This window comes from Archocentrus centrarchus, chromosome 17 (assembly GCF_007364275.1).
Source record: "Archocentrus centrarchus isolate MPI-CPG fArcCen1 chromosome 17, fArcCen1, whole genome shotgun sequence".
Taxonomy (NCBI): domain Eukaryota; kingdom Metazoa; phylum Chordata; class Actinopteri; order Cichliformes; family Cichlidae; genus Archocentrus; species Archocentrus centrarchus.
Window position 1 is genome coordinate 8490074 of NC_044362.1, and position 10181 is coordinate 8500254.

The 10181-nt window shown below is 41.2% G+C and overlaps 1 protein-coding gene across 2 annotated transcripts; it reads right to left on the bottom strand.

The window, feature by feature from the left end:
• Positions 1-670: 670 nt before the first annotated feature.
• LOC115796091 (WW domain-containing adapter protein with coiled-coil-like) lies at positions 671-10181 on the bottom strand. 2 transcript variants are annotated; one of them, XM_030752333.1, is made up of 13 exons: positions 9857-10181; positions 9413-9446; positions 9067-9244; positions 8512-8603; positions 6391-6500; positions 6095-6189; positions 5642-5920; positions 4555-4671; positions 3948-4096; positions 3702-3793; positions 3116-3293; positions 2151-2278; positions 671-2044 (listed from the first exon to the last, which is right to left on the bottom strand). In XM_030752333.1, the coding sequence occupies exons 1-13, from the start codon at positions 9895-9897 to the stop codon at positions 1975-1977; spliced, it is 1563 nt and encodes a 520-aa protein (XP_030608193.1). In that variant the 5' UTR covers positions 9898-10181; the 3' UTR covers positions 671-1974. The 2 variants fall into 2 exon arrangements, with proteins under 2 accessions (XP_030608193.1, XP_030608195.1); XM_030752335.1 differs by having other exon boundaries at positions 3116-3290; positions 9857-10180.

Here is a 10181-nt window from a genome sequence, read left to right on the forward strand (position 1 = left end):
CATCAGTACAGACTAAAAAGGTCATCTCAAATTAAATTAAAATCATATCAGTGGGTGTGTCCAAACATAACTGTCACTGTGCATGGTTTAGCTTTAAAGTATCTACATTCATGAATAAAAAAAAAAAATAAAAAAAAATCTCAACACTGACTTGATAACAGAGCCTATGCTTGAATTCTCAATAAATTTCCCATATTTAATTAGTGACTGTTAACTGTGGAATTCCCCCTGCATTTCGTGAGTCTTCCTTTTACATCAGCTTTGATGCCAAACATTTCTTCTTTTATTCAGCAAATGCAATTTGACATACGTCAGCCTTTTCTTCCTGTTCCCATTCCTTAAGAACGGCTTCTTGACGGCCACCCTTCCACTGAGATCATTTCTGATGAGGCTTCAGTGATCGACTGAAGGGCCAGATGCATCTCTCAGGTCCTGTGTCAGGACTTTGCTGGATTTTCTTACTATTTGACTTTCAGAAACTGTTCCACCTGCTGAAAACTGCTCAGCGTCACCATCTGGTGGTCAGGAGCTGTACTCAAACAGGCAATCTACAGAAATCTACTTAAAATCTGCAAGTAAAAGTCAAGCAAAAGGTGTGGCATAAAATTTTATTCACATATTTTATGGAATACAAAGCCCCCCCCCACCCCCCCCAAAAAAAAACGAACCCTATCCATTCACAACCCCCCAAAATTTGTGTACATCTTATCTGGTGGGAACTATTCCAAGGAAAAGAGCAACCAAGATACGAAGGAACTTGCTTTTTAACTGTTGGAGTGTACGACTGCAGTTTTTAATGCGATCACCATATAAAAAGTGCTCCCTCTTATCGTGAATGAACCCTTTAAAAAAAAAAAAAGTAGCCAAACCTGGCCAGAGTCAGTTGATAAGGGCTGCACCAACAACAGCTGAACAAAAAACACGAGTTTCCTTGTAGAAAAGAAAAAAAAAAATTCTCTTCCCGCTGAGCTTTTACGTTACGACTACAAGGATATAATGACTCCAGCGCAACAATAATTTAGCTTTAAGGGACTGTAAATTCAGTCACTTCTATTCGTTTATGCACTCTCCTGCTAAGCTTCATGTAAGGAATGAATGTTTCCCCAAATTTACTTGGAATAGAAACAAAATATTGACAATTTTACAATTAAAAAAGAAAAAAAAAATAAAATTGCTAGCACGGTCACCAATGACAAAGATCTGAGATGTACTTGTGGCCAACCTAGGTCCAATAATGTAAGCTTTGTGAAAATGGTTTTGAAAGTGCTTTTGACATAACTAGTCATGTGACTTTGTATCCGTGGAACAATCAAATAATTTTGGACAAAAAAATAAAAAATCTGCCATATGGATGTGGCCAAAGGTCTTTGCTAATCTCATGACATGTAAAATAAACCAGCTTTAAGACAAAAATGGGATGGCCACTGATTGGCGAATTAAAAAACAAAACAAAACAAATAACAGTAACATCACTGCCACTGAAGCCATACATTGCAAAGCATGACGAAGTTCATTTCAGAAGTTTGGGAAAAAACACTGTTCTCACCACCCCCACACAAGGGTCACACCGATCACAAGATGGTTCATCTTAGTTCATTTTTAATCTCTTCCTGACCACTACACAGCAAAACACACCAGAAAACAAGTTAACCCAATACAACACACACAATCCAAAGTTCGTGGTCCAAAAGGTGCTGTCTGAAAAAGGTCCTGTTTGTCCACTTTTTAGCTGTCCGACTCGCAAACTGTCGGTCTGAGCAATTCATGTGGTGGACAATGGAAAAAAATATTTATTAAAAAGAAAAGAAGACGTTCAGGATGATGGAGTTTCACTTTGTCAGTTACTGACTTCTAACAGTTGCGCTTGCAGGAAGAATAAACAGGCTGCAGCGGCTCGCGGTCCATGTCTATTCCTCTCTCGCTCTCTAATTGTCTCAATCGGACCATCCAAATCTTTTCCTCTCCGTCGTGTCCTCACACCATGTAGGAGTTCTGGTTCTTCAGCTTGTCCAGCTCTTTGCTCTGCTGCCTCAGAAACAAGATTCTGTAGTTGGGGTGGGGAGAGAAAAAAAAAATGAATCAAAATGCACAGGTGTGTCTGCATTATCACCTGAACTGCAAATCTATGCAAATATAGTCATTTGCCTCACCTCTGCTCCCGCAGTGTAGCCTGGATTTCACACACTCTGACCAGAGAGCGAAGATTTTTCATCTCTGTGCAGATTTCAGACATGTACAAGCTGCCCATGTTGTGGATGTCTTCACGCAACCGAGCCGCCTGGTGGTTACGGAGAACGCAAGCAAAAACACCAGCTAAGAGTTAGCTAAGCTCTTATATTTTGAAAAATGGAAAGAAAGAAAAAATGTGGTTTAGCACCAGTAATTCTTGGGAAAAAACAAGCAAGCTAAATATCTATATTTGTGCTAGCAGCACCTTGCACTGCTCATTGCATGCTGGAAATATGCAAAGTGGGACCCAGAAGTCACGACTAGCCTTGCCACAACAGCTTCCTTTGCTGGGTGACGATAACAGAAATATTTGCAAGAAACAAGAGATTACACAGTAAACAGCCTTTTTCAAAGAGTAGGCAGCTTTCAATTAGTAACAGTTGGACATTAGAATATGAATAAATATCCAAAATTAATGCTGTCACTTTTTCTCCACCTGGTTTACCATCAGCATGGTTATGTGTGTGAGCTGACCGGGTCCAGCATACAATAAAACTCCAACACGCGCAACAGAAGGACAGACGCAGCACAACCAGAAGAGACTGTAAAACATTTCAAAGCACGGTGAAAAAAATGCCAATATGCTGCCCCTGACTCTTCAAAATAAGGAAGTGAAAACTCTTTACTCTGGTCTCATATTTGCTCCAATCTCAGTTCATACAAATGTGAACACAATGAGCAGTAATAATACTACTGATGATATATCCATCTATTGTACAGAAATTGTAATCATTGCAACAAACCTAATCACAACAAATAAATATCTAGTGAAAAGCATTGAAGAGCTAATTTCACATTGATGCTACAGCTAAAAACAAAAGGCACTTATATATATATATTTATATATATATATATATATATTTTTTTATTTTCTGGTGGGCTATACCTGTTTCTCTGTGTTCTCTGAAGGCCACCCTTGGATATGTCTGATGAGGTTTTCATCAAAATGAGCTGCCAGGCTCGGAGTGAAGGAGCCGGGGGTGTCCAACTGACTCGTGCTGCTGGAAGGGCCGTGGGGCAATGAGGCACCAGAGATGTTTGATCCAGTGCACATGTCCTGGCTGCTGGAGCAAGACAAGCAGGTGTAGACATTCATCTATGAATGTGGACATGTGGATGAATAACAAACCTCACTGATATTTGCACTTTAGTGCCAAAATGAGGCCCGATTAAAAAAAATAAAATACAAGTAAACATTTCCAGTTCTGAAGTGCGTCATTAGACCTGGAGTGTTTGCGATTACTCTAAATAACACACGGACTTTGCTGAAAACACACTCTCAAAAATAAGCAGCTCCCATGAAAACTCTCTGGGACACATGTTGCTGTATTTTGTAAAACATGTTTTGCCAGTTCAGGAGAGTCGTCCTTGTAGCTCAGTGAGCTCCCACCTGCTTTGCCTCCAAGGAAATAATAGTCACAAATCAAAGGTGTGCTGAAGTGATTTTAAATAACTTCTTCCCTGAAAGCTACCTTCTCTGCTGCAGAGTTCTCGGGTCTTCTGGACGCTTTTCTGTTGTCTGAGACAAGGAGGCTGAACCTGGCTTCCCTGAAGACATGCTGCCCTGAAGAGGGAAGAACAGATGGCGAGAGAAGAGTAACGTAAATAAAAACAAAGAGACACGGACATGTGGTAGGAAACCACACAGATAAGATGGTACAGATGAGGGCAGTCATAACACAGCTTTCCTTTGTTACTTTTTTGGTTCTGAAGCTCACCCTGGTTTGCGAGGACGTGATGCTGCCAGGATGCACGGCCAAATGAGATTTCTGGTTGCTCTGTGGTGTGCCGTTCCGTGGTGAGACGTATGGCCGCGGCGATGATGTATCGGACGTCAGGGAGACTGGGGACTGACTTGAGTGCTGGGCTGAAAAATGGAAAACATAAGATAGGTGTGGAGGAATGGGGGGATTATCAGCTCGAACATATGCTTGCACTGACTGCCTGTGAGGAAATTCAGTACTAGTGTTAGACCAGTTTTTATACATGCTTTTCTTTTCTCAAAGCAAAGAACTTGCAGACTAACAGCAACCAACTAACAAGGTAATATAAAGTGCATGTAAAACATCCTTTATTCCAGCAATGAAGTAGGGTTGTTGAAATACATGAGACCACCCCATCCCCTAATAGCTGTATTCAATCGAAAACCCCCTAAAGTTATATACACAGTAGAACTGCACAAAATGCAAGAATTTAACCAACTTCAAGGACATTTAAAAAAAAAAAAAAAAAGAAATAAATTGTGGGTATATGGAGAGGAGAATACTTCCAAAAAGAGCAAATTAGTTACGTGATAGCAGATGGTGAAGAGTGAAGAGGCCATACCTTGGTTGGAGTGCTGAGCAGCTGAGAGCAGAGCAGTGATGTTGAAAGCAGGTCCAGCAGTGAGGAGCTTATGAAGCACAGACTGCAAGGAAGCTTGGGTGACAGCAGCTGCCAGTACTGGAGGGGAGGAAAGAGGGAAAGTACACACAAACGCACACAGGTGAGTGAGCAAGGACACACAACAGGTGAGTGCATAAACATGAGAAGTCAGAAAACTCAGTTGAAATGAGAAATCAAGTTAGTGCAACAGTGCAAGCGCAATGCTTGTATTTGTTACTAAAACTCAAAAACAGCTTCTATTTTTTTTTTCTTTCAACAAAAAGCTTGGAGAAAAAAAACACAAAAAAAAAACATCACAGGTGTGTTTATGGTGGGGGTGCAGCCTCTCCTCTGACACGCACACAGCAGCAAAAAGGTGGCACTGAGGTGGAGAACCCAGGTGAACTAAAACAACACTTTTCTAAAGTTCACAATCACTTTGCCTGTTACACTAAGCACAACCAAATCCTTTGATGGTAAGAATCCAGCTGAATCCAATAAGCTTCTTTATAACCACAGTGCACATATTAAGCTAATATCAACTGACAGAACGAAGCTAATATGAATGACGCCTAAAAGGAGCCAAACTGCTAGTTTGTTTTGCCACACATCTTCAAATCCTGCTGATTCTTGTAAACTTAGCCTCAGCACAACAGCGCCCATCCTGACTCTTTCTACTAGTCATACCTCAAGGGAGGGGCACAGGATGTAAAGCTTTACGCTGGAGCACGTGCTTCTCAGGGCAGGGTTAGGCATCAAATCTGGTCACATTCTCATAAGATAGCAAGAAAGTCATCACATATCAAAAACAGATAAGGGATGAAAGGTGACATATTTTGCAGGACTATCAACAGCTGCATAGAAGCAAGATTTTCAAACAGCACTACCCCTTTTTCTAACATTTCTTTTTTTTAAGAAAAACAAAAAAACAACAACTTTAAAGTTGCCAACAACACACAATAGAACTTGTAACCATAGTTTACTGCTGAAACAGACACTATACTACAAAGCAGTGTGTGTGGAAATGTAAGAACACTCGCATCCTCACCCTCATTGAGCTTAGCCATGTCCATACTGCCATTGTTCATCTGCAAAGTCGCTTGCAGCGCTGGCAGCAGCTGATGCAGAAGGGCTGGGTCCTGGAGCAGTGTTGGCGATGGCAACTGGGCAGATGAGGACACCTGACCACTAGAGGAGGAAGAGGACGATGACATGCTGGAAGGGGCAGAGCCTATAGCAGCGGCAGCAGCAGATGTCAGGCTCTGAGAAGAGGAAGAGGAGGAATGGCCGCAGTTGGATGCTGTGGATTGATCCACCGATGTGGTTTCTGTGGACACAAGCAGAGTGTTAAATACAGAATTGCTTAAGACTATATTCTAGGTTTGACTCTTAATGTAAACAAATGGCTGGATGTTTGAATGTTTGTCCTAAATGAATCACTGTGAGCTAGCCACAACTATACACACACACACATCAGTATGGTTTTACTGGTAAGCCGTACTTGTGGCTTTGTCCTGCAAGGCCTCTTGTCTGTAGTCCATGTCCCTGGGAAAACTGTTTGCTGCCAACTTGACTGGGTCTTTCTGTCGTTGCTCCCTGAAGCAAAGCAAACAGGCTTTGTGAAGCAACAGCGATGGAACACAGGCTGCAGTTTGTGTTTTAAGCTAATGACATTCTGAGAGCACTAACAGGCTGCGTAATGTCGTTATGTATGATTCTGCATGAGAATGACAAACTCAGTTACTCTCTCAGGTTAAACCAACAGACTTTCAGAGCCTGAATTCAAGTGTGCCTTGCCTCTCCAACAGGTCCTTGGGCTTTTCCCACTGGGAGACCTCAGTTCTACAGTTGTAGTAGTACTTCTTCCCAGACGAGCTAATGTGTTCTGTCCAGTCATCTGCTGGGTCCTAGTTTCAAGGAAAAAAAATGGAGCGAACTGATTAAACAGTTAAACAACTTTACCCCAGAGTGGCAAATAATTTCTATTCTACGTGGACTGAAAGATGCAAAAATACAAAAATAGATTTGAATAAAAGCCTTGGGCTTCAGTCCCTTTATCCTGTGATTTCTCCACTTTTTTTTTTTTTTTAAAATCACAACAGCATTCTAATATGGAAAGTTTTATTTAGCTTCCAGGAGGCTGTCTGGCTCACGCAGGTGTATTCTGTCTGCCTTTAAATGTCTGTCACTAAAGTTGAAGGTTCAGAGTTCTTTTCCTGCTAAGTGCATTTTGCTCAGTTTAGACAAAGATTTTCCCGATAATAGTGCCAAAATATCTGATGCTCAACAACCAATCTGACAAAGATGGCCCAAAGACCTCCCACCAGAACCGCCAGAAGGTTGTGGGTTTGATCCCAAGAGTGGGTAAAATTAACCTTAGATGGAAAAGATAATGCTGACCCCCCCCCCGGTCACTTGGTAAAGCATTTCTGCAAATCCCCTCCAGGCAAAAGCAGCCCCCGTTTCAAATGACAAAAGTACTTCCTTATTTTCCATACGCTCCCTCCACAGAAACCACGGTCTAGCCTATCTGATGAACAGGAAAAGGTCGCAAAGCATTCTGGTTGTTGCTGGTGGATGGTTCCCTTTTCAGCAATGACTAACTTTTTTTTTTTTTTTTTTTTCCCTCTCCACCACATATTTAAAAATAATTGCACCTTTCTACAACATAACCTAGTTTTACTACACAGCCCAATTCCCGGCAGTGACATTCCTTTTGAAGCTGTGAGCCATCACACCTGCCTTTGCTCCACTAAACACTTTTCCAGTCTTGGAGTGAATTCTTCAAGCAGCAGTGTCAGTTTGCCAGTGCTTTTTTTTTTTTTTTCTGAGGGGAACGCATTCTGGAGTTTCAAACAACTTGAGAGAACATAAAAGTACTCTTTAAACTAATATAAGATAGTCGATCACTTTGTGTGAATGGGTTGTGAAGCTTCAAATGCAAAGATCAACAAGTGGAAGAGGACTCCATTTAAAGTGTTTATTCCAGTGTTTTGGGAAGCTTTCCTTCAGTGTGCATACTGACAACAGTATACCTGAGTCAGCATATTTGGATAAATCTATTTTCCTTTAGGACATAAACAACTTTCGCTTCCCAGCTTCAATAATAGACGGGGCTTTTGAGTGTGGAAGTAAGCTGGGATGTTTAATATTAATGATGATATATATATACTGACAACTCTGTTAGGGATATAACTTTCCTCATCAATAACTGCACTAACTTTAAAATTGTGCTCTTACAGATGAGGTTTGAGCCTTTATAACAAATTATTTCATGCTTTCTCTCTGAGGAAAAAGTAATTAGATACTACACAGAGAATTTAATTTAGATAATATTGCATGCAAACCACAGCAGATATAGTAGTATCTTATTAATAATTCATCAAAAATGGATATAATTTGATATTTAGTACTACAGATATTTAGCAGTTTCTCACAGTTTGATATTGATATAACAGAATTAAGGTAGACTCTAATGTAACAAATATTACAAACTCAAAGTGTTTCATGTGCTCTGCATAGAGTCTGTAGGATAGATTACAACTGCATGGAGCAGTGGGTGCTGGTGGGAGGGGTGCAAATTAGGGTCAAACCAGACAATGTTGAATATTGTGTATTTGGTCCTACTGCTCAGTCCAACCAGTTAGAAATAACAATGTGTCTCTCATTCACACTGACAAATGGCAAATCATTTAAAGAAGGAAGTCTACAATCTAATTACTATTATATAACAAGCTACTTACATAAATTTGAAGTTACAGTCAAGCATTGTTGAGTTTGGTTTGATAAATGTCTGCACAAGAGAGGAAGGCGGCTATCCATAACGCCCCACATAAATTGCTCTCAGTGGCATGACTGCACTTTCTACAGGAAATGCTGAAGGGTTTTATCATCAGATAACTCTAGACAGATCCTTACCCTGTCTGCAGGCTTGCTCTGAGCCGCGTGCAAGTCGGTGCCATGGTGGGAGCTGTTGTTGAGAGAGTTCTCCTCAGGAGAACCACTGGTCCCTGCAACAAAGCCATTTATCAAAGGACAGAAAGTACACAAGGCTCTGCTAAAGACTGAATCTTCAAGGAGAGCCACAGCTGCATAGCAGGAAACATCAGCTTGCCTTTTGTTATTTTAGGCTTACATTTGCTGTTGTAGTTAACAATATGATCTGAAGGCAAGATTATGCAAAGCTTCATTTTGTTCTACATGACAGTTGCCAAGGTTATGTTTTGATTTTCATTAAACTCTGCAACACTGTCTTCTCTACTTAGTAGTAGTTAGCGTATACATAACAAAGGAAGTTCACACATCATGTCAGGGACCAGCACAGAAACAAAGGCAAGCTGACCTTTAAAAATACCACTAATTCAATAAACGACTGTAATTGTAAAGCCAGTCGTTTATTACTGTTGCTCCTTCATAACAACCCTCGAAGATAAATATTGAAATGGCCTGCATGTGCAATGCCACCAGGCTTACCATTTTTTCCTCTAACAGTGTGAGAGGTTTTTGCCTTGCCATCCCCGTGTCTGCTGACAGGACTTTCATCTGAGCGCCGCTGTATCTTGTAAGGGGGCACGGGATCTGAGGGGCCATCGCGCACCTTGTCATAGCGGTGAAGGCTGCTGGCCTGGCTCTTTGGCTGAGATTTGTGGGTCTAGAAAGGACAATGCATAGCAGACTTGTTGAGATGTGCTCTTACTTCTCAATCAGGAGACCCTTGCAGTTGAATGAGATGAGGACCAAAAAAAAAAAAAAGGAACTACCAAAACAGATTTGTGTGTGTGACAGGCAAATGAAAGCTAACAAACTGAACACGCCATACCTGATAGGATTGTGAATCCCTTCTGTCGTTGCACCTGTGAAGACACAGAACAAAAGTTAGAAAACGATCCCATAAACGATTATTTTTATTTCTCACTCCGAAAACTGACTTTCTAGAGCACCTAAAGTTAGCTAAGTAGCTAGTCAAGTTAGCTTGACTTCCTATCTTATCAGCTGCTGTTTCCCCATACTGTAGTTGAATTTTAGTGAGTAATGTTTAAAGTATATCTTACAACTAACCATAATAGGCAGGCTTTATGATAGGAATGCTATTTACTTTAACGGTAGCCGACTAGCTAAGGTACATATCCGGACTCAACGGCTAACTAATTGCAGGCTAGCCACGCTAGCTAACGGCTACAAGTAAACGTCAAACGTACAAGTTAAAACAACGGCGCAAGTCCCAAAAATATGTTTCAACCCCCAAGGTCTGAGTCCGATTTACCCATCGCTGACTCTTGCTGGTTTCCTTGCATACATCACCATCAAGACCGTGGTGATGTGTGTATGTGTGAGAGGGGGAACCGTGGCCTCCTGCCCGTCTGCTCTCACGGCTCTTTTCTCTTCAGCTTCCTGATGTCCGAACTCAAGTCAGTGCTGCTGAGCAGAGAACTATAAGTCACGCACTGAGTACCAGCACTGCATAGCGGCTGGTCTTTATTTCTAAAAAAAAAAAAAAAAACCAAAGAAAGAAAGAAAGAAAAAAAACGCCCTCAGTGCATCATCTGGTATGTAGTTACGCTCAACTCGGCCGATAAAGCTCAGCGGAA

Coding starts and splice junctions, on each gene's coding strand:
- LOC115796091 (XM_030752333.1), bottom strand. CDS start 9,897: ATGGTGATGTATGCAAGGAAACCAGCAAGAGTCAGCGATGG. Junction 9,447..9,856: donor CCAGCAAGAGTCAGCGATGG/GTAAATCGGACT, acceptor GTGTCTTCACAG/GTGCAACGACAGAAGGGATT. Junction 8,604..9,066: donor CACTGTTAGAGGAAAAAATG/GTAAGCCTGGTG, acceptor GCTTTGTTGCAG/GGACCAGTGGTTCTCCTGAG.